At 38.6% G+C, this 25553-nt stretch overlaps 1 protein-coding gene across 2 annotated transcripts in view; it reads right to left on the bottom strand.

Annotated features, from left to right (window-relative positions):
* COG5 (component of oligomeric golgi complex 5) overlaps positions 1 to 25553 on the bottom strand; it is a 1291144-nt gene that overhangs the window by 789868 nt on the left and 475723 nt on the right. For both annotated transcript variants that reach the window (XM_053716572.1, XM_053716573.1), the window contains one exon: positions 7506 to 7636. In XM_053716572.1, coding sequence (XP_053572547.1) covers positions 7506 to 7636 — 131 coding nt within the window. The remainder of the gene's footprint in view (positions 1 to 7505; positions 7637 to 25553) is intronic.

Below are 25553 nucleotides of genomic sequence, written 5' to 3' on the forward strand. Positions count from 1 at the left end.
AGGAACAACAATTTCCTGGTTAATATTCCTATTAGACACAACCTTAGGAAGAAAACCGGGTTTAGTACGCAAAACTACCTTATCTGCATGGAAAATCAGGTAAGGTGAATCACACTGCAAGGCAGATAACTCTGAAACTCTTCGAGCAGAAGAGATAGCTACCAAAAACAAAACTTTCCAAGATATAAGCTTAATATCTATGGAATGTAAATGTTCAAACGGAACCCCCTGAAGAACTGAAAGAGCTAAGTTTAGACTCCAAGGCGGAGCCACAGGTCTATAGACAGGCTTGATTCTGACTAAAGCTTGAGTAAACGCTTGAATGTCTGGTACTTCTGCCAGACATTTGTGTAAAAGGATAGACAAAGCAGATATCTGTCCTTTTAAAGAACTAGCTGACAATCCTTTCTCTAATCCTTCTTGGAGAAAGGACAATATCCGAGGAATCCTAATCTTACTCCATGAGTAACCCTTGGATTCACACCAACAAAGATATTTTCGCCATATCTTATGGTAGATTTTCCTGGTGACAGACTTTCTAGCCTGAATCAAAGTATCTATAACCGACTCAGAGAAACCACGCTTTGATAGAATTAAGAGTTTAATCTCCAAGCAGTCAGACGCAGAGAAATTAGATTTGGATGCTTGAAAGGACCTTGTATTAGAAGGTCCTGCCTCATTGGCAAAGTCCATGGTGGGACAGATGACATGTCCACTAGGTCTGCATACCAAGTCCTGAGTGGCCATGCAGGCGCTAATAGAATCACCAAAGCCTTTTCCTGCTTGATTCTGGCGACCAGACGAGGGAGTAGAGGAAACGGTGAAAAAACATAAGCCAGATTGAAGGACCAAGGCGCTGCTAGAGCATCTATTACCACCGCCTGGGGATCCTGGGACCTGGACCTGTAGAGAGGAAGTTTGGTGTTCTGACGGGACGCCATCAGATCCAACTCCGGAGTGCCCCATAGCTGGGTCAGTTGGGCAAACACCTCCGAGTGGAGTTCCCACTCCCCCAGGTGAAAAGTCTGACGACTTAGAAGATCCGCCTCCCAGTTGTCTACTCCTGGGATGTGAATTGCTGAGAGGTGGCAAGAGTGATCCTCCGCCCACCTGATTATTTTGGTTACTTCCATCATTGCTAGGGAACTCCTTGTTCCCCCTTGATGGTTGATGTAAGCTACAGTCATGATGTTGTCCGACTGAAATCTGATGAATTTGGCCGCAGCTAGCTGAGGCCATGCCTGAAGAGCGTTGAATATCGCCCTAAGTTCCAGAATGTTTATCAGGAGGAGTGCTTCTTCCCGAGACCATAAGCACTGAGCTTTCAGGGAGTCCCAGACTGCACCCCAGCCCAACAGGCTGGCGTCGGTCGTTACGATGATCCACTCTGGTCTGCGGAAACACATTCCCTGAGACAGGTGATCCTGAGACAACCACCAGAGAAGAGAATCTCTGGTCTCCTGGTCCAACTGTATTTGAGGAGACAAATCTGCATAATCCCCATTCCACTGTTTGAGCATGCATAGTTGCAGTGGTCTGAGGTGTATCCGAGCAAAAGGGACTATGTCCATTGCCGCTACCATTAGTCCGATTGTCTCCATGCACTGAGCTACAGATGGCCGAGGAATGGAATGAAGGGCTCGGCAAGTAGTTAAGAGTTTTGACTTTCTGACCTCCGTCAGAAATATTTTCATTTCTACCGAGTCTATCAGAGTTCCTAGAAAGGGAACTCTTGTGAGGGGGGAGAGAGAACTCTTTTTGATGTTCACCTTCCACCCGTGAGACCTCAGAAAAGCCAATACAATTTCCGTGTGAGACTTGGTTCTTTGGAAAGTCGACGCCTGAATTAGGATGTTGTCAAAATAAGGTGCCACTGCTATGCCCCGCGGTCTTAGAACCGCCAGGAGGGACCCTAGCACCTTTGTAAAAATTCTGGGAGCAGTGGCCAACCCGAAGGGAAGAGCCACAAATTGATAATGCTTGTCCAGAAAAGCGAACATGAGAAACTGGTGATGATCTTTGTGGATAGGAATGAGCAGATACGCATCCTTTAGATCCACGGTAGTCATATATTGACCTTCCTGGATCATTGGTAAGATTGTCCGAATGGTCTCCATCTTGAATGATGGGACTCTGAGGAATCTGTTTAGAATTTTGAGATCCAGGATTGGTCTGAAAGTACCTTCTTTTTTGGGAACCACAAACAGATTTGAGTAAAAACCCAGCCCTTGTTCCGCAACTGGAACTGGGTGGATCACTCCCATTGTATGTAGATCTTCTACACAGCGTAAAAATGCCTCTTTGTCTGAGCTGTAGACAGACGAGAAATGTGGAACCTTCCCCTTGGAGGAGAGTCCTTGAATTCTAGAAGATATCCCTGGGATACAATCTCTAATGCCCAGGGATCGTGTACATCTCTTGACCAGGCCTGAGCGAAGAGAGAGAGTCTGCCCCCTACTAGATCCGGTCCCGATTGGGGGCTACCCCTTCATGCCGTCTTGGTGGCAGCTGCAGGCTTTTTGGCCTATTTGCCCTTGTTCCAGCCCTGGAAAGGTTTCCAGGCTGCCCTGGGTTGTGAGGCGTTACCCTCTTGCTTTGCAGCAGGGGAGGATGAAGCGAGACCGCTCCTGAAATTCCGAAAGGAACAAAAATTATTTTGTTTATTCCTTGTCTTAAGGGAATGGCCTTTACCCCCAGTGATTTCTGAAATAATCTCTTTCAATTCAGGCCCGAAGAGGGTCTTTCCTTTGAAAGGGATTTTCAAGAGCTTGGATTTTGACAACACATCGGCTGACCAGGACTTTAGCCATAGCGTCCTGCGCGCCAAAATGGCGAAACCTGAATTTTTGCCCGCTAACTTAGCTAGTTGGAAAGCGGCATCTGTGATAAACGAATTAGCCAGCTTTAGAGCCTTAATTCTATCCATAATGTCCTCATATGAGGTCTCCGTCTGGAGCGCATCTTCCAGCGCCTCGAACCAGAAAGCAGTAGCAGTAGTTACAGGAATAATGCACGAAATAGGTTAGAGAAGAAAACCTTGTTGAACAAAAATTTTCTTAAGTAAACCCTCTAACTTTTTATCCATAGGGTCTTTAAAAGCACAACTGTCTTCGATTGGTATGGTTGTGCGTTTAGCAAGTGAAGAAACAGCCCCCTCCACCTTAGGGACCGTCTGCCACAAGTCCCGCATGGGGTCAGATATGGGGAACATTTTCTTAAAAACAGGAGGGGGAACAAAGGGAACACCTGGTCTATCCCACTCCCTAGTAACGATATCCGCAATCCTCTTAGGGACCGGAAACGCATCAGTGCAAACAGGAACCTATAGGTACTTGTCCATTTTACACAATTTCTCTGGAACCACCATAGGGCGTAGTCATCCAGAGTAACTAATACCTCCCTGAGCAATAAGAGGAGGTGTTCTAGTTTAAATTTAAAAGCCAATGTATCTGAATCTGTCTGAGGAGAAACCTTTCCTGAATCGGAAATTTCTCCCTCAGACATCAAATCCCTCGCCCCCACTTCAGAGTGTTGTGAGGGTATATCGGATACGGCTACTAAAGCGTCAGGATGCTCATAATCTGTTCTTAAAACAGAGCTATCGCGCTTTGCAGGTAACACGGGCAGTTTAGATAAGAATACTGAGAGGGAATTATCCATGACTGCCGCTAATTCTTGTAAGGTAAAAGAGTTAGACGCACTAGAGGTGATAGGCGTCGCTTGAGCGGGCGTAACTGGTTGTGACACTTGGGGAGAAGTTGACGGGCTACCCTCGTTACTTTCAGTCTGAGAATCATCTTGGGCCACATTTTTAAGTGCAACAATATGATCTTTAAAGTGTATAGACATATCAGTACAAGTGGGCACATTCTGAGAGGGGGTTCCACCATGGCTTCTAAACACATTGAACAAGGACTTTCCTTGGTGTCAGACATGTTTAACAGTGAAAAATGAAATTTTTTTACAGTATATGCCTAAAGCCTTAGTAAGATTGCACCACTAGCAATAAAAACGATTAAACCCTTAATGCCCAAACCGGATCGACATTAAGCCAACAACCGGTTAAAAAACTCTACAGCACTTTGCCACAGCTCTGCTGTGGCCCTACCTGCCCTTAGGGACCAGATTTGGTGGAAAAAGCTTCTTCTAGGCCCTCAAACTGCAGCAGGACCCTCCATGTGAAGCAGCATGAACTTCTATTCAATTTTAACTGCGCATCTGAGGCGTGAAATTAGGCCCCTCCCACTCTACTCCGGAGCTGTGAGGCCTAAAGAAACACTCCTGAGAGATTAAATATAGCCATGTGGGTAACAACCCCTGAAAGAAACCCAAAGGGACCTTCAAAGTGTCTTACAAAACGATATTTTCAATAAAAAAATTGTTTGCCCTGAGTTGGTGTCAACCAGCATAAACTAGCCCTGTTATATAAGTTTGCAATTCCTTACTGAGTCTCTGAACACAGCTTACCCTCCCCTCATGGGGATCTTGTCAGTCTATTATCACAGTCTTGTCTAGAAATAAATGACTGAACATACCTTATTGCAGCCTAACCTGCAAACCGTTCCCCCCAACTGAAGTTTTCTGGTACTCCTCAGTCCTGTGTGGGAACAGCAGTAGATTTTAGTTACAACATGCTAAAATCATCTTCCTCTCTGCAGAAATCTTCATCTCTTTTCTGCTAGAGAGTAAATAGTACAAACCGGTACCATTTAAAATAACAAACTTTTGCTTGAAGAAAATAAAAACTACAATTCGAACACCACATTCACTTTACACTTCCGATTGCTTAGAGCCGGCAAAGAGAATGACTGGGGGGTGGAGCTAGAGGGGGAGCTATATGGACAGCTCTGCTGTGTGCTCTCTTTGCCACTTCCTGTAGGGAAGGAGAATATCCCACAAGTAAAGGATGAATCCGTGGACTGGAAACACCTTACAAGAGAAAGTAACCAGAATGATAAATATTTGTTGCCTAATTTTAAGTGTTACAATACATAAAAAAAAAAAAAACGTATCATTCTCTCCTCTACTACTTGTAAAGAGACAATTTACTTCTATTATAACATTTTCTTCTTTATTATGGTATTCTTTGTTGAAGAGGATACCTAGGTAGGTAGCGTACATGTATCTGGAGCACCATAGGCAGCAAACACCACGACCATCTAGAGCTTTTTCAAATGTATAATATTGTTAAAAACATTTTTTGCAAAATTGCTGCCATATAGTGTTCCAGCCACGTTCACAATCATAAACTACCTACCTGCTTTTAAACAAAAGATATAAAGACACCAAGGTCAAAAGAAATAAATTATAAGGTATTTTACAATTTGGCATACAATCTGAATAATAAAAGAAAAATGTTGAGTTCCATGTCCCTTTAAACATTTTGTTTATGTGACACAAAATATATGTGCACAATTGTATATTGTTTTATGCAATTTTCATGTTTTATATTGAAAGATTTTTGTTTAATTGTATTTGTTTTATATGGTGCTTGTAATAATTTTCTATGAAAATGCAACTCTCTGTTGTGAGAGCATAGGACTCCTATTTTGTAATAATTTACTATGAGAATGCCACTCTCTGTTGTGAGAGCATGGGAATCTTATTTTGACATGGACTTATCTAAGGTGATGTGGAATACTGTAACTATTGGAACACAATTGCAGAATTTAGTAATTAGTTTTGTATCACAGCAGTGAATGGAGCAACACTATAGAGGAGTGGAACTCTTTTCATGCAGTGTTGGAATATTATCTGGAAACCCCAAGGAAAGGGTGAGAGTCTTAATATTCTTATTGTGAATATTAGATAAGAAATATTGGAATTGGTACTTGATTAGATAGAACTGTAAGAGCGCTCAGTGTTAACCGCTCTATACTTTAACACTCTGGAACAGGAGAACCTGTGTGTGAGGTAAGTAGCTGCTGACAGGCTGCTTTGGCCGTATGCGGAACAGCGTGTATGGACGCTGAGTCAGTGAGAGATCTGAAGTGACTGACAGGCTGAATACAGCGGCACCGGAAAATAACTCAGAGGTGTTGGAAGTTTGAAGGGTACTCACAATTAGTTTCAGGAGCTGTTTTTCTAAAGCTGGGTATTTGCGTGCTGGTGAGCAGTCTCCTCTGTGTGGATTGTAAAAACAGACAGGCTCTGTGAGTATCAGTTACTTGTGAAAAAGTAAGTCCTAGTTGTTACAAGCATTAGATTAGTTGGAAGTTCATAGAACTTGTAACTCCGAGTGAAACGTCACATAGGTAACTGTATCGTTTGCAAGTCGCAACTGAGTTTGGTACAACTGTAACTTTAGCAGCGTTAAGCTTAGGAAATAACTGACTGCAAGCTTAGTATGGTGGTTAAGCTGAAGTTGGAATAAGAAGCTCAAATTAGGTATTATAAATCCAAGAAGTCTTTCAGGTAACGGCTCATAGTAAATTATTACAAAATAGGAGTCCTATGCTCTCACAACAGAAAGTTGCATTTTCATAGAAATTTTTTACAAGCACCATATAAAACAAATACAATTAAACAAACATTTTTCAATATGAAACATGAAAATTGCATAAAACAATATACAATTGTGCACATATATTTTATGTGTCACATTTACATCTCGTAATTAAGATTTCTTTTTGAGGTCCCTTAAATTAAATCAAAAATTGAAAATCTTAAAAATAAGAAAAATCCAAATGCTAAAAGAGGGTAATATAGTGTAATTCTTAATCAGGTAATAAGTATAAGACTGGATGTGGGCAATTTCCTATATATCTATTAAGGAAATTTGACTTGCGTTTAAAATTTAATTTCCTAATTTAAATGCCCTTCATCAGTTAACAAATCACTGAACATAAACTATGGTTCCACATGTATGTAGCCATAATAACAATATTAATAAAAATGGGGCAGTATAGCAAGAGATCTTGAGGAACACATTACATTTGATGGAAAGCTTTTCATCTTGACCTCATTGAGCTTTTAAACAGCTATACTAATGAATTCAACAAAGTCAGAAAATGTTTTAAAAAAATCTGAAGTGCAGGTCACCATTAACCCCTTAATTACCGCAACGTACCTTGTATGCTGCTGGTTGTTAAGGGATTGTCTAGGTGTAATAGCACAACCATGCTATTAGATTCTTTGTCCCTCCTGCAGGCTTGCTAAAACAATGCGGTCTCACTGCTGGCGGCAAGATTGCGCTATTGAAAAACACCCACCCATAGAAAGACCAAAGATGTACAGGGTACGTCACTGGTCATTAAGTGGTTAAACAGTACTGGGACCTTGATTAACACTTCTAGTGAGTTAATGACAAGAGGTGTATAGCCACCAATCCTCACCCAGCTCCCAATAGTGACTTGTTGTTCCTGGGCATATCTAGGTATCTTGCCCACACGACAAATCATGAAAATTTTACTTTGACTTTCATTTCCCTTTAAAATCTGCAATTTCATATAGGTATATCCAACACAACATTAGTACAAACTGCTCTTAAGTGCTGCGCAAAATACCTGAGTCTCAACTCCTTGCTCCAGCAAACGCTTGGCTTGGTTTTCCACTTCAAGGCGAGCTCTAGCGATGAAGAGGAGATCGTTCTCAATCACTTCTATACCTGACAGGTCCATGCCTTGAGAAAGATAATCTGGAAATAGACGCAACTGTGTTTAGTTATATAAGTATTACTGGATGTATTTTAGACATATACAAAGAACGTTCTTAAACTAAAAAAACAAATTGCCAGTTTTAAACTAGTCTACTGCAATTTGTTATTTATCTGGGTAGAAACTCCCAGCCACATGCACATATTTATATATTTAATAAAGATAGACAGACATAGATAACCAGACAGAAAGACAGACAATGCAAAGTATGCTGAGGCACTTAAAGGGACATAAACCCCCAAAATTTTCTTTCATGATTAAGGTAGAACATTACATTTTAAACAACGTTCCAGTTTACTTCTATTATCAAATGTGTTTCATTCTTCTGGTATAATTTGTTGAAGGAGCACATGGGTGAGCCAATGACGATCAGTATATATGCAGCCACCAATCAGCAGCTTAACTAGATAAACCTTTCAGCAAAGGATATCAAGAAAAGGAAGGAAACTAAATAATAGAAGTAAATTGGAAAGTTGTTTAAAATTGCATGCTCTTTCTGTAAAATTAAATATTTTTTTTTTTGTTTCATGTCCCTTTAAATGAAGGCATTTCATATACAATAAAATAAAGAACAAATAACCTTTACATTGCATTACATTATAAAATCTAAAAAAAAAAAAAAGAAAAAGTATTTCAGGAAATAAATACAATTTCAAGGTATTTTTTGTGGCTGAACCGTCTGTAAGGAAAAATCTCACACATGAATATTGTATTGAAAGAAGACTAGGATTTGTGAATTTAATTTCTTCCCACTGCAGGTGGTCTTACTGGGAAGCCTGTAGCTTGCATTACAACTACCCCACTTGTCACAAGATCACAAAAACACAACAGAAATATATATTTCTAATTCTACGCGTTGTATTAATGAAGCTGTACTTTTAGAGATACACAAAGTCATAAACATTCCTTCTCAAAAAGACCATCACAGATTTCAGAGTTATCCAGAGGAGCGTGTAATATTTAGTGTTAAACACGTGTAAGTCTAACTTCAGTCCTTGCACGGCACAAACAAGTGTCTCCACAAGTAAGATGATACAATTCTGGTTTCTGTAATGACTGTAACTATAAATACATTACCTTTAAGGATTATTTTTTTAAATATTTTTTTTGACATGATATAAAACCACATTTACGATTGAAGGACAACTTAAAGGTATATATTAAAGGGACAGTCTACACCAGAATTTTCATTGTTTAAAAAGATAGATAATCCCTTTATTACCCATTCTCCAGTTTTGCATAACCAACACTGTTATGTTAATTACACTTTTTACCTCTGTGATTACCCTGTATCTAAGTTTTTGCAGTTTGCTTCCTTATTTCAGTTCTTTTGACAGACTTGCATTTTAGCCAATAAGTACTGTGTCCTAGGTAACGCCACGGGCATGAGCACAATGTTATCTTTATGGCACACATAAACTAACGCTCTCTAGTTGTCAAAATGCATTCAGATAAGAGGCAATGCTCAACAGCTAAGAAATTAACATATGAGCCTACCTAGGTTGAGCTTTTAACTAAGAATACCAAAAGAACAAAGCAAAATTGATGATAAAAGTAAATTGGAAAGTTGTTTAACATTACAGGCCCCATCTGAATCATGAAAGTTTATTTTTTACTAGACTCACTTTAAATTCAAAATTAAAATGTCATGGTTTCGAAAAAATTAAAAATGAATTAAAAAGGGAGGTCACATCAAAATGATACTTTCATGATTATATATTTTTCACGTTACTTACCTGTGATACAATATAATATACTGGAACACTGAAAGTTTTGGAGGTTACCTGAACATATCTTTACCTACCAAGGAGAAACATAATACTAAATAATGTATGTGTAAAACTCACCCAGCTGAATATATACACAGTTAACACTCTATATGCACCCGGAAACTAGAGTGTTATAAGTAAGAACTCTGTAACAATTTTATTCCTGCAAATAACCAAGTTGTGGCAACAATACATGTGAGACTATAAACCGATTTGAAAAAATAACAGTTTGTTTAGGTTGCACACAGCTGAAAGTGATTACAAGTTTTATGGCTCATATACACAGTTTTGCAACAGTGTGTCTTTGATTGATGTGAAATTCTCAAATTGCATATTATACTGTGACAAGTCAAGTGCATAGTGCATAAGATAATTTGAAGCCATGGATCAGGAAGAAATTGTAAATAGACGAGCGAAACTTGATTTACTTATCAAAGGGGACACCACTCCCAAACACACACCTGTAGATTTGAGTACATTGTTTTCTATGAAAGAAAAATTAACCATTAAAGAACTAAAGACATGGTGGGAAATGGAATTTTTACAACTATATATAAATGAGGAAAAAATACCACGAGGTCTCAGAATGAAAAAGTACCCAGCAGCAGAAAAAATGGATGTGGTTTTTATGAAAGAATGGAATCAGAATCTAACAGATTGCTCTGTGGTTCTTATGAAACAACTACTTAAGAAAAGAACAGAGGAAAGAGAAACCACACTATGTGAGCTAGCTGAGATACAAATACAGATTGATGACCTTAAAGAAGATGAGAGATTTGAAGACTATATGAAACAACTAAAGGATACAACCGAAAGAATTGATAATGAAGTAGTTACAAGAAAATTGGGCAAATATCAAAGAGACTGTAAGGACTATGACTTGGATATAGTTTATAGTTGGAATACCAGTACTCAGCAGAATAAAAGAAGAAGTCATCAGAATAAAAGGAATAAAGGAAAAAAGATAGAAGGAGACATGTCCAGTAATAAAAAGGAAGCACAAAGAAAAGTTACTTTTTCGAGTGCAGAGGGCAGTTCATATGCATATAGTCCAAGATCATCTACACCTATGAGTGAGGAAAATAATGAAAGAGATAATTCTCTAGGAGCAAGACCTAAAGAAAGAGTGGAACACAGATCACTGGTAGATTTGGGAATTACCCCCAACAGGTCAGGTCACGAGCATAAAGTAAAAGATGGAGACCCAAAAAGAATAAAAAAGAAGAAGGAAGAAGATCAGAAGGCGAAATACCCCAGCAGGTTGACCAGAGCAACGAAAGAAAAGAAGGATCAGAATTAGAGAGTATAATAAACTTGTCATCTGTCCCATTAACCAACATACAGAAGATTGCACTCTCGAAAGGAATGGGTTTCTCTCCAACAAGAAATATGGACTTATTTGATACCATTGTTGACCTCAATAAGTTCGTGCGAAAGGTCACGTTAAAAAGGCATTTTTTTAATGAGGATCCATCTTCCATTTATGATAGTGAGATAGTGGATACGGGTACAGTTGAGAGTAATATAATGGGCACTGATATAGATTCACTTACATTTAATGAATTGTGTGATACTAATAGCTTAAGGATCTTAAGTAGTGAAAGCTTGAGATATGATCCTAATAATTTAAACATTCCAAGCTCTACACAAAAGATAGGACACACAAGTAGTTTCTATCCTATACATGCAAGAGGGGGATTTAATTGAAGTATTTCACGCAGTGGTAGAAGAAAAATTGACACAACTTTATAACACAAAAGTAAAAGACATACACACAAAAAGGAATAAAAGGGATAATTTGTCTCACCAGGAAAGAAAAGCACTAAAAGAAATTAGGGACAACACTAACATAGTGGTCTCTAAGTCTGATAAAGGTGGCACTATCGTGGTACAAGATAGGGAAGCATATGTATTGGAAGCTGAAAGGCAACTATCAGATGAAAATACATACCACAAATTGACATATAACCCTACAGAGCGTTTTAATAATGAGTTAAAAATATTGTTAGATGAGGGTGTTCACCAGGGATATTTGACACAAGCACAAGCAGAATGCTTAATAAATGACAGCCCTACAGTAACTGTATTTAAACATCTCCCTAAAGTTCACAAATGTGCATCAAAACCGCCTGGGAGGCCCATAATCTCCACCATAGGAACCATAGGAGAATATCTAGGGAGATGGATTGACGAATTTCTACAACCCATAGTAAAAAGTTTACCAGGTTACCTTAGGGATACGAAACACCTACTACGTAAGGTGGAAGATCTAGCATGGGATAGTGAATCTCTGTTCTTAACTATAGATGTAGAATCATTATATTCTTGTATACCGCATAGGGAGGGACTTAATGCCCTTAATGAAATGTTACATATATATACTAAATTTGAGACTTGCTTCATTGAATATATTGTAGACATTGTTCAGTTTCTTTTAACCCATAACTATTTTCTATTTGAGGGCTGCTTCTATGTACAATGTCAGGGTACGGCGATGGGGGCGAAATTCGCCCCCTCGTACGCTAACCTATATCTTGGTTATTTTGAACTGAAGAAAATATTTACTACTAGCAATCCTTTTCAAAATCGTATTTTATTCTATACTAGATTTATAGATGATTTGCTAATAGTTTGGAAAAGTGGTGATTCAACTATAGAACAGTTTATGGGATATTTAAATGACAATAATAATAATTTGAGGTTTACATTTTTTTGCTCAGAGAGCAGTGTTGATTATCTAGACTTGACAATAAAAGGAGATAAAAATAAAGGATGTATTACAACAGAAATATTCAGAAAAAAAACATCAGGCAATACCATACTCAGAGCAGATTCTGGCCATCCCTATAGTGTGAAAAAGGGAATTCCAAAAGGCCAGTTTATGCGTTTGAAACGTAACTGTAGTAGTGAAGAAAATTATTATGTACAAGCAAATATCTTGAAGACCAGACTGATGGATAGGGGTTATAAGAAAAGAGATTTAGAAATAACTATGGAAGAGGTTAAGGCTATGGACAGGAAATCTCTACTGCAGGATAGAAACAAACAGGATAAAATCTCAGGAAGTATGGATAGATTAACTTTCTCCACTAAATATAGTAGGCAATATTCAGAAATTTGTAAAATTATTCAGAAATTTAGCCCACTATTAAAAAATGATCCTAAACTAAAGACAGTCATAGATAAAGGGATTAGATGTGTATCAAGGAAAACAGAAACTATAGAAAATAATCTTAAACGAAATTTTTCCATCAAAGAGAAAAAGGATGATAGAATGTGGCTAAGAAAGAAAAATGGGAATTATAGATGTGGTGGCACACCATGCAAATCATGTAAATACCTGGTTAGGAGTGATACTTTTAACTCTACAGTAACAGGTAATATATACAAGGTGAACCATCACCTTAACTGTAATTCCAGATACATAGTGTACCTTATCACTTGTAAACTTTGCTTTTTTCAGTACACTGGTAGAACGACACGTATGCTCAAGGATAGAGTGAGAGAGCACCTGTTGTCCCTTGAGAGTGAAGTGCCTAAGACACCTGTGGCGAAACACTTTGCCCAACATAGGAGAAATTATAATTTTGATATAAGTGAGCTAAAGTATATCAATACTTTATTTTCATTTCAAGGTATTGATCATGTGCCCAAACTAAATACAGGTGGCAATAGGTCTCAGACGCTCAATAGGAGAGAAGTATATTGGATCTATACCTTAAAAACAGGGAGTCCTTTGGGCATAAACGAGAATTCAGATGTAAAACTATATATAGGTAACTGAGGTTTAATCGATAGTTAATAATATTCCAGCTTTCTCCCTAGGAGGATAAATATGTAAATAAAACCGTCAATAAACATAAGTGATAGGTTATCCAAAATATTATTATAACTAGAGGTTATCTATGATATTGTAATAAATTACCATTATGTTGTGCTGTGTCCTAGTACGTGTCTATACTTATATTTGAGACATGCCCTTATATTTGTGACCTCTGTAATAGCTTAATAGCTTAGTGGTATATAAAATGCGGATGCAGCAAAAGTATTTGTTTATAATGCACTAGCTGTTTTTCCCACCTTATGTGTCAATTGTCTAACTATATTTTTAGATACAATGTACTCGTAACATATAAATTTAAGATTGTTATTTTATTGTAATGTGATACTGATGCACCAGATTGAATGGCTTATAGGTTACAAATATGCCGCTAAGTGTATAAGCGGTAGTATACCTTTAAATTTTGGGAATGAGTGGTGAGCTGAATAAAAGGTGCAATCAGACAGCTGTGAGTATCCCTGACGAAGTGCTGTTTAGCAGCAGGAAACGCGTTGGATGTAGCTGTTGTGTGTGGAGTGGTGGAACCTTTGTTTTCTTCGATGTGACAATAAATACACAGTGTTGATTTTGCTCGGTCTATGATTGCTTATTTCTTCACAATTGTGATATTATTGGCTTTCATGATTCAGACAGGGCATGCTATTTTAAAGAACTAACACATTTATGGTATATTTGTTTATATGAAAAATAATGCCGTTATTATAGATATTGGAGTATGTTACTATTTATGATGCACCCTTCACAAATAAAGTTAAAAAAAGATCTAAAGGGTAACATCCTTTAAAAAATTATGAATAATACATATTTCTATTAAATATAAGCCACTGCTTAGTGTTTTTTTTTATTACAACCATAAGACTATTTTAAATCCCTTAGAGCTCTGTATATTGAAGTAACATTTAATAACATTTAATATATTACTGTTTAATGAACTATTGGGCCTTCTTTTCTTCTCTCCTGGATTCATTCTCCTGTTAAAGGGATGGGACACTCCAAAATTTTCTTCCATGATTTAGGTAGAACATACAATTTTAAACAACTTTCTAGTTTACTTTTATTATCAAATTTGTTTCATTCTCTTGGTACCCTTTGCTGAAAGAGCAGAAATGCACTGCTGGGAGCTAGTTGAACACATTTGGTGAACCAATGACAGGAGACATTTATGTGCAGCCACCAAGGTATTCAACAACGGATACAAATAGAACAAAGCAAATTAGATAATAAAAGTAAATTGGAAAGCTGTTTAAAAACATAAATTATGCTTACCTGATCATTTCCTTTTCTTCTGATGGAAAGAGTCCACAGTTGCATTCATTATTTTGGGAAATAAGAACTTGGCCACCAGGAGGAGGCAAAGACACCCTAGCCAAAGACTTAAATACTCCTCCCACTCCCCTCATCCCCCAGTCATTCTGCTGAGGAACAAGGAACAGTAGAAGAAATATCAGGGTGAAAGGTGCCAGAAGAATAATAAGGATGTCCCACATAAAATTACGGGTGGGGAGCAGGTAAGCATAATTTAGGTTTTTCTTCTGAAATGGAAAGAGTCCACAGCTGCATTCATTACTTTTGGAAAAAAAATACCCAAGCTATAGAGGACACTGAATGCCAAGACGGGAGGGTACAATAAGCGGCCCTTACTGAGGGCACCAGGCCTGAACCTCTACCCAATATAAAAAACCTGCTTTGTCCAAAGCTGAGAAAAGTTTAAGAGGAAAAGCCCCAAAGACACTGACTCGCAGCCAGTCCAGAAGCCAAACTAGAGACAGCAAACGGACTCGACTGAGCCAACAGTCCTCCAGGAGACACCGTCGCCCAACAGACGGTCACCCACCGCTCATCCCTTACAAATGAAGGAGACACCATCTGAAACCCCGAAGGGGAGAAGGCAAAGGAGAACCAAGGAAATCAAAAGGTCCCCTAATACAAAAAAAGAACACCTCCAAGAGTGAGCCCAGCTCACAGAGACCCAAAGGGGCCAAAACAGGGGAAGGAGGCCACGCCTATACCAAGCGAAACCCGGGATAAGACCAGGCACAGAGACAGAAAAGACGTCTCTCCAACATCCTGCAAGCACGGAATGCAACTGAAAAGGAAAAGTCCTCCCAGTGTCTGACCATAGAACACCAAAGCATTTGCCATGAAAAAGTGTGTAATACACCTAGGTGAAAAACCCCAAGTTTGAGAACACAGAGTCCATAACAGGACGACACAGAGGGTACTTGGGAGGAGGAAGAAGCAATGATATAGTGAATAGAGGGTTGGTGCTTACTAAAAAATCCTGTATGCCTGGTGGATGGGGGAAACTACTCCTCCTCAGTAGTTTTGGTTGAGAACAATTGTAAGAGTTTGGATTTCCACTGGCGCTTATAAATTAAGCTAGGATTTATGCTACCATTATATGTGTAACTTATCTAAGTGAAATATTATAAGTGATTCTGATTTGTATCAGGTGTAAAAACAAAAGTATCTAAGTGTCTCAGACAACGGATATTTAGGATTTAAGTCCTATGTGTTGACTGGTATAAATTTTTTTTTTTTTTATGTTTTGAAAAGAATAATATTACTAAATCTGTAATTACAGATTATGTGGATAGTGTTCGTGAATAGATTATGAGGAGTAAATAAGTGTAAGTGAAGCTAGTGACGATCCAATTTACAGTGATAAGAAATGGATATAACTATATCCAAAAAATAAAGAAAGATATAGAAGTGTTAAAACTATTTTATTAAACTAAATTATCTGTCAACAATAAAACTTTAGGATTAACTAAAAGATATATGGCAAATAAAACAAATAAAAGCAAATAAAACAAGGGACGTCTCCCTATGAACTTGTTTTAGTAAGTCGAGTGACTTGACAGTATATGGTCTCTGAATATAACTTGATAAACAAAAAATGCCACCTTGGGATTAAAGCAAGCTGTAAGGTACCTTACAAATGTCTGTTGGGAATCGTGTAAGTGCCGATGTTCTGTGAGCTTCCTTCTCAGTTTTGTTCCTTCGCGGCTTAACCTGAGATAACAAACAAGCCTCCGTTCCTGATTGGTGGTTAGGGGGTCACACCTCTCTTAGGATAGGCTGTGATTGTGCACGCTGGATGTTTAGCGTGTTCAGATGTAATTGATCTTTTTCAAGATGTTTGAACTGCAACTGTAAAAAACTTTTTTCTTCTGCACTTTGATGTGCAGTGTTGGGGATCCACTGTTAGAAAGAAAAGCTGTGCTCCACTTTCTCGCTGATCAGATCCTTGGTCCTCCTTGTGGTTTTGGCTCCTAAATCATGAAAATTAGAGAGTCCACTTGAGGGGCTGGATCGCAGCTTCTTGGAGTTTGTAAGACTTTCTTTAAACGTGGTTGTAGAAAAGTGGTAGTAGAAAAGTCTGGAGTAAAATCTACGCGTTTCACCCTCTGGGGGCTTTATCAAGATACTCCAGACAGGTTGAATGCTTCCTTATAAAGGTGTTTCTTGTGATCTTATTGGTTAGGTAATTAAGGTAGGTTCCATAGAGGCACACCTTCTTAGGTTTAAGGTGGAATTGCAGGTTAGCAGTTTTTTGTATATAAAGGTGGTAATAAGGTTCACTTTATGCTTTTCACTCAACTTCCTCAAGTAGGAAGAAGCAGTCAGTCAAGCAAGAAACAGACCGCAAAAGCAACCCCCAGACAGAGGGCACGATCCAGGAAACCTAAGTCGCCGGACTTACACACAGGTCCCTAAAAAGGGGAACACAAAACCTCAATCAAGGCCCCCAGAAAAGGGGAGTATACCCTCAGAACCCGAAGGAAGAGTAAACCCTCTTCTGAAATCAATGGAGTAAGTTGAAAGTAAAATCTATACCCTAGCAGACTGAGCTAACAGGATAGACTCAACAAGGCTCACACATCCAGTCGAGACTGCGACCCAAACGCAGAACTTTAGATAGCTCAGCCATCCTGAGCTGCAGACCCACACCCAGCTGGACCAACCCAGCCTCAGGGATCCAAGACAGGGGAACAAAAGAGTCCCAAAACAGGTACAGGAACGAGCGTAAGGATATCACAACCACCCCCACAGAGTACAAGTACAACCGACTCTGAAAACAGACAACAAGGCCATAGACCTAAGGATCTATCAAAATGAAGGCCTAATAAGTCTGACTTGGAGCCAGCAAGACCCCAGGGGGAACCAATCCCACTTTTCAGCCTCCCATCCTGGAGAAGACCCAAGCAAGGACTCTATCTCCATAGGGAGGAGAATATCCCCTAAAGGAAAGGGATGATGCCAGAAGGGTAACAACTGTCCTCAAGGCCCGAAATCACCGACTAATGGGAAGAGAAATTCCCAACACAGATGTCCTAGAAAAGGACCCCCCTTCAAGTAGCTTGCCAAGCAGAGGCACGGCCAACCCATTCACCTGCAGAGCAGGGGATCCACAAGAACACTGGCAAATTGACCAGGGGAATGCAATCCTAAGGTGCACCAGAAATTGGACATCCAGAGCCAGCCACTGGGTATGAACCAACAATCCTTAGGACGCAAGCCACACAGCTAACCACCAGATGACATGGCCTACTCTGAGGCAAAGAGTAAAAAATACTCAGAAAACCTGGCCAACCATGACCAGGTTAGGTAGATGAACCAAGGACATAGCCTAAGCTCCCACTACCGTGGAACACCCCGACCAGCCCTGAGATCCAAGATTCCAAAACCACCCAAGACTGGGTCAGGGAAAAGGCCAAGCGAAGCTTCAGCAACTGGAAGTCTCAGGGGGAAAAACAGGTCTGGGCACCTAATAGTTCAGGCAAACCTTACCCTAGAACTAAACACACCAGCTGGCCAAAAAGCCAGACACAAGGGATATGGATGCATATCCAGAGAATACGGATAGCGAGAAGAACTCAAAAGCCCCAACCAAAGGAAGCTAAAGTACAAGGCTCCAAGGAGCAAGGCTAGAACTCGTATGAAGTTACTTCTCAGAGCCTCAGGACAACCAAGGGATACCTCGAGGTCAAAAAAATCCTACTAGCAGGACTTGTCTCCCTATCATCTCCGCACAAGCAGAAGGAAGAGAAAGGCACTAAGCCTACCCAGCTCTGGAAAACCCCGAGCTCAACGAAATCCCTGCAGAGAACAACCATCACGCAGAAACACAGATCCCTAAAAGGAGATCCAACTCATCCGGAGACAATGGAAGAAGCCCCAAAGGTCTCTTATAACTCAGACAGACAGTACACGTCAAAGAGTAAGAGCTGTATCTAGATACACTATAAATAGCTTACGCGTACACCTGCAAGGCGTCAAGAGAAGCAACTGGTTTAAAAATACAAACCTTCCGAATGCTAGACAGCTATCCTGTACAAGCTGCTGGATCAAGCCCAAAAGGACAAATCCAGAGGCCTAAAAATGAAGGCCAAACCGCTCAACTGCAGTAAGAGGCGTTAAGCCCTCCAACCCTCCACCACATGGGGGAGGAAAACTCTAAGTTCTGATGAATCAGATGTCAGATAGAGTGACGCAGCGGAAAAACTCCCCTGCCCGGCCATCTATGACTGAAGGCTATAAGGACTGAAACAATCTTTCCCGCCTCACGGACCCAAAGGTCCTCTCGAATGATTAGTTGAACATGAAGAACAATGATAACCTGAGCACTCGGCGCTTCTACCGAACCAGACGAGCATAAATTCTCCCTCATAGAATTCTCCCTCATAGGGGAAAAAAAAACAGAAAACACATATTTTTAACATGTCCAAAACAACTTCCGAAGAAGTAATAAAGAGTATCAATCCCCGAAGGTTCCCGAAGGAAACAAAAACAAATAAAAGACATCCCATTGGATATAATTAAAATATAAGGCAACCCGGAGGTTAACGCCCAAAAAGACACATGCCTACCCACAGGACCAGCTAAACGGAGCCCTATCTTTCAAAAACTGGGAAAGATCGGAAACAAATGACAATCAGGAGATTATTTCATCCCCACATGTCTAATAAGGTGCACCATTCAAATTAGCAGACTGAAAATCCCTATATCTGGTAACGAGAGGGTCATTCAAAAACCCTATCTGAGCAATACGCGAAGACGCGCAATCCTGTAACGAAAGGCATAACACTCAGGGACAGTTACACCCGCGGGCAACTGTAGATGCCCTCCCCAAGGCGGAAGACCTGGGGCATTAGGGCACGAGCACAATCTCAAAGAAACGTCTGGACTCTGCAGACGAACAATTGCCAACATTATGTGGAAGTGAAAACGTGCTGCAACCTCTAGGGGAACACGCCACCCTGCATGGAGGAATCAGAAACTGGGTTACCCGCATGTGTAGAAGTATGAATTTAAAGGGAACTCGCCTCTCGGAGGACAGGACCCCCAGAGGCGGATGGCTCAGCAGTCCCTTGAAATGGCATACGGAACAAAACTGGTTGACATGTGTCAACGAGGCCAATCCGGATTCACAACTGGACACAGAATCTGAAATTAAAATAGTCTCGGTATCAGAATCCTCCGTAGCTGAATCTGAAACGAGCACAGTCTCAGCATCAGAATCCTCCATAACTGGATAGAGGAAATATCAATATGGACTAAAGTATGAAAACAAAAACGGCACCTGACACCCACAATGGCTGTGGCACTCACCACCTCCTATGACCAGACCCCTGCGGTAGAATATCTCCTTTGCCACACGGTCAGGAATACGGAAATGAGGAACGTAACGAAACCACGCCTGAACACAAGGTGAACTGAATAGTCCAAAAAAAGAGTACCCAACCAAAAGGCTGTGTCACTTCCAAAGGCCTCAAAGTTCCAACCACGAGCCCATAAACATCACACATAAGCAGGTTGAATCACATAAAAAACATTATTATAAACCCCCCTGTTCAATAACCCCCCTCAGGAGATATAAACCCTCGATTCCAAGATACTAACAGAGACTCACAGAGACCCTTATGTCATATAGTTAGACCCGCAAAGGTGTGAAACCTCTCGGGAAAACATTCACATTACATTACATTGCCGATAAAGTAAAATGAAATGATCTTACCAGAATCTACGCCGTGGAAAAGGAACAGGACCTTTTAAGTGACGAATAGTGGCATTGCCTCCACAATGGACTTGAGAGAAGAAAGCAGGCAGTGGAGCGAAGTTCGACAACGCTGATTGCTTGAGGAGTTGTTAATATGGGATGGTTTCGCAGAAAGACTCTCCCTGCATCTCCGGACTCTAACTTTCATCCAAGCCCACACTCAGAGACTGACAGGACTACTTAAAACTCCTGTCCCATGCCGAAGAGTACTACCCTCCATAAGAGACAAAAACAAATTTAAAAATTCTGACACGTCTCTGCCAACCTCCTGGGAAGAAAGGCAAAGAATGACTGGGGGATGAGGGGAGTGGGAGGAGTATTTAAGCCTTTGGCTGGGGTGTCTTTGCCTTCTCCTGGTGGCCAGGTTCTTATTTCCCAAAAGTAATGCATGCACCTGTGGACTCTTTCCATTTAAGAAGAAAATTGCATTCTCTAAATCATAGAAGAAAATAATTGGGTTTTAAGTCACGTTAAGATATTAGAACTAGTTTGGACTTTATAATTATAATCATATTATTATTATTTGTGGAGCACTGGATTCCGCAGCACTATAACAGCACTTATTAAAGGGATATGAAACCCAATTTGTTTTCTTTTAGAATTCAGATAGATGCAATTTTAAGCAACTTTCTAATGTATTCCTATTATACACCAATCAGCAAGCGCTACCCAGGGTGCTGAAAGAAAAATGGGCCGACTCCAAAGCCGACATTCCTGCTTTTTCAAATAAAGATACCAAGAGAATGAAGAAACATTGATAATAGGAGTAAATTAGAAAGTTGCTTAAACTTACATGCACTATCTAAATCCTGAAAGAAAAAAATTGGGTTTAATATCTCTTTAATTCATAAATACATTAATTTCTATCAGTTCTGTAGTCTCATATGGCACTGGTTGACTATAAGTCTAAGAACGGAGTTTAATTCAACCAATTTGGAATTCTGAACAACAGATTTGACTATTTATTTGTTTCAAATTGTAATAAAAATATATTCCATATTTTCTTTTATATATTACACAAAATAAATGTGCATTTTTGAACAGTAAAATCAAATAACACGATAATGGTGGATTGTACATTTTCTCCCCTTTAAATACCTTTATTTATTTATTTTCAGAATTATTTGTGATACAAAGAAAAAAAAATCTACTATATAGAAATATGTATTAAAAAATATTATGAAAGGTTTAAGGAATCCTCTCTAAAAGGAAGAAATAAAGTAACTCCAGTTTTAACTTAAAATGTACAGATAAAAAGCATCTTAAAAATCCTCGGTATAGAATGAGTTCTGTCAAACCAGTTCATGTCTCTGTTCATCAGTTACATAAGGTTATTTCTTAGTCCCCTGGCGTTTACCTTTAAAATACTAGCTTTACAATACACAATTCAACTGAAATGCTTAAAATATAACAGGATTCCAAAGTAAAAACTGTTTATTTTCCTCTTTTTTTTTACATTCATGGGTATTCATAGGGTATTTTAAAATGAATGTTTATTTAAAGGGACAGGATGCAATCATAAGACCTTTGCACCTTCATACAAAGAGCAGCCAAGGGAAACGAGCTGCTGCTTCTTATTGGCTCACAGGCGTCTTCTGCACAGAAACTGCAATTGTGGCTCAGGTGCTGGACTTTACTTCTCAATTCATCTTGCCTGACTAGCGAAGTTTTGAATATCAAGCTCAAGTATAGAACAGTCATCCTCTTTGACCAGGGTTTTTCAGCTATTATCCGTTAGGGTTGTAAAATAGTTTTTATATTTTTATAGTGGTTAAAGGGACAGTCTACTAAAAATGTTTTATTGTTTAAAAGATAGATAATGCCTTTACTAAACATTCCCCAGCTTTAAAGGGGCATATTTTGGCCAACAAGGCACTTGCCTAGGGCAGCAGATTGGTTGGGAGGCAGCACATTATTGTGGCTATATGTATAAGAAGCTTTCAGTTATTTTAGTAGTATTATAAATAATGGGAGATTTTGCCCAAGGAGCTTACATTCTAGGGCGTATAATAAGAGACTGCCCATAGAGCTTACATTTTAGGAGGTAACTCTGAACCTTTCATTTATTAAGCTAGCTATTGCCTTTAGTTCTGTTGCCTTTCAGAACTCAGTATTGTGTTTGGGGAAATATTGTTTCAAGAAATCTGTGTTTGTTTATATATACTGTATAATATATATATATATATATATATATATATATATATGTGTGTGTATGTCTGTCTGTGTTTGTTTGTTTGTTTGTTTGTTTGTATGTATGTATGTATGTATATAGATAAAAATCTCTGCCCATTTTTAAGCCCCTGCAGGCCACCTTTATCTCAGTCCATTTTATAAGTTTTTCACAGAAAGACAGAGCTTGTTAAGGTGTACCACATACATAATACTGTGCTCGCTCCTGTGGCGTTACAAATGAGACCACACTTATTGGCTAAAATCTAAAATAAAAGTCGTAAACAGCACTGAGATAAGGGGGCATTCTGCAGGGGCTTAGATACAAGGTAAGAGGTAAAACATATATTAATATAACTGTTGGTTATAAAAACAAACGGGGAATGGGTAATAAAGGGATTATCAATATTTTTAAACAATCACAATTTTGGAGTAGACTGTCCCTTTAAGAATTAACTGTTCCGTCTAAACTAGCAAAATACACTCAACTCAAACTAATATTCTGTGTAATATGTTTAATGGCATGTAGCTAAAAAATTGTACTACCCTAATAGAGGGTGAAACGCATTGTTTATTTAGATTTAACTGAACAACGTATGAACAGCAGTAGTGGGTGACCTTGCAAGAATTCAACTAAAGACCAGTGACACCACAGAAAGTTTATTGTTTTAAGTTATTTTCTAATGCAACTGATCTTATTCTGTTCATATACTGTGTGGTCAATGTTAATGCAAAATTAGACACCCTTAAATTGAACTGTTAAGTAAACCTTTCTATAGCTACATTATCATTTTTTATTATTTTCCAAGTCTCAAAATCCACCAGGTATAAATAAGTGCAATAACAAACCTATTGTCGCACAGAACCAATACCACAATCTGATCTTTTTTTCCTCCAAATTATTGCTTCAATATAATGAAAGTCTTTTAAGAGTGTTTTTAATAGCACAAGTTGGAAGTGTTCCCTAAGATGACTAATAAGATGATATAATACCTAGCAATTTATTTTTAAAAAAAAAATCACATTCAGTCGCTCTTTTCACTTTTTAAATATAAAACAAACTGTTAAAAATCATTTAATGTTTTCACAAAACAAATTCTAAAAGGCAGCCTGAATCACTGCAAAAAAAACAAACAAATAATGTATTTCAAAAATATTGCTATAAATGATGGTCTTAATAAACCAAAATAATTTAATTACAGGAGGTATGGTGAATTTAAAAAAACAAACTGTAAAACAACGTCAGTACTAGTGGGTATTTGTCCAAGTCTAAGGGAATAGGAACTACCAAAGAGAATATTCGGAGAAATGTAAAATTAACCAGTTTGACCTAGAAATGACTTTGAGAGACATAGGCACAAGTCAAATAGGTTATAAATCTACACAAAGAGAGGATGGCGCTAGAAAGCTATAATTTTCCCAAAAACAGAATGTTAATTTAATAACTTCAAGCCAAATATACAATAAAATCGGATATATCTGTGTAATAAAACAAATAACACAATATTTCAAAGAACATTCATAAAATGATGAAGATCATAATGCCAGTTTAAATCATGTTAAAAACGTCTCTCCTTGATACATTGCAAATGGTACACAGTTTCATAACACACTGTAGCAGTGTCCCAATAATTGGTAAACATACACTGTCTCGTAAACTGTTACAGTATCCCAATGGTCGGTTGATCTTCATCACAGTATTCCGATCATGTGACTCATTCAGACCAATTGTGGGTCCGATGTTCTAGCCAATTTCAAATCCCAATTATGTTTATAGTATAGGGATTACAAACAATGTTTCGTATTTTACGATTAAGCCAAAAATTATTTCCCTGCAGTGGTTCTTACTCGCTGAGACTTATAACTACGTAATATCTTGTCAGTGTTTACACAGGATAAAAAATGTTATCCAGAATTGTAATACCTCTGCTGGATCAGTGGCTATAACAAGAATCAATCAAGCCTTACTTTTCCATGGTTAACTGTGATATTTACACACAGCTCTGGGTCCTTCAGCAACTTCTACGCATTTCAGCCCTTAGGCCTATATCTAGATAAAGGCCTAAGGGCTGAAATGCGTAGAGGCTGCTGAAGGAACCGGAGCTGTGTGTTAATATCACTGTTAACCATGGAGAAGTAAGGCTTGACTGAACAAGATTAATGAGGATACAGAGATTACTCCCAAATAAGCCACATAAAAGAGAGTGGACTAATTCTGGGTAACATTGTATATTTTGTGTAGTCACTGACAAGATATTACGTAGTTATAAGTCCCAGAGACTTGCTACTAGCAAGAATAAAATCCACTGCAGGGATATAAATTTTGGCTTAATCGTAAAATACAAAACATAGTTTATAATCCCTATACTATAAACATAATTGGGATATGAAATTGTAAACCACATACCGCCATTGGCTCGAACATCGGACCCACGATTGGTCTGAATGAGTTACGTGATCGGAAAAATGTGACTAAGATCAACGGACGGTTGGGATACTGTAACAGTAAGTTACGAGACAGTGTATCTTTACCAATTATTGGGACACTGCTACAGTGTGTTAGAAAACTGTGTACCCTTTGCAATATATCAAGGAAATACGTTTTTAACATATGATTTAAAACGGACATTATGATTTTCATCATATTATGAATGTTCTTTGAAATATTGTGTTATTTGTTTTATTACAAGGATGCATCCAATTTTACTGTATATTTGGTTTAAGTTATTAAATTAACATTCTGTTTTGGGAAAATAATAGCTTTCCAGCGCCATCCTCTTTTTGTGTAGATTTATAACGTATTGTTGCTAGAAAGGAGATCTAGCTACTTTGAGGATTAGAGCAATATTCGGACAGAAGGAACTAGGTTTTTGTGTGTTTTCTGTTTAGGTCAAATAGGGCCTAGCAGAGTGGGCTTTCATATATTTCTACAATTAAAGGGACATTATACCCAAATATTGAAGCACTTGAAACTGATGTAGAATAGCTGTAAAAAGCTGCAAAATATCACCTGAGCATCTCTATGTAACAAAGGAAGATATTTTACCTCAAATTTC

Source organism: Bombina bombina, chromosome 6 (genome assembly GCF_027579735.1).
Source record: "Bombina bombina isolate aBomBom1 chromosome 6, aBomBom1.pri, whole genome shotgun sequence".
NCBI lineage: Eukaryota > Metazoa > Chordata > Amphibia > Anura > Bombinatoridae > Bombina > Bombina bombina.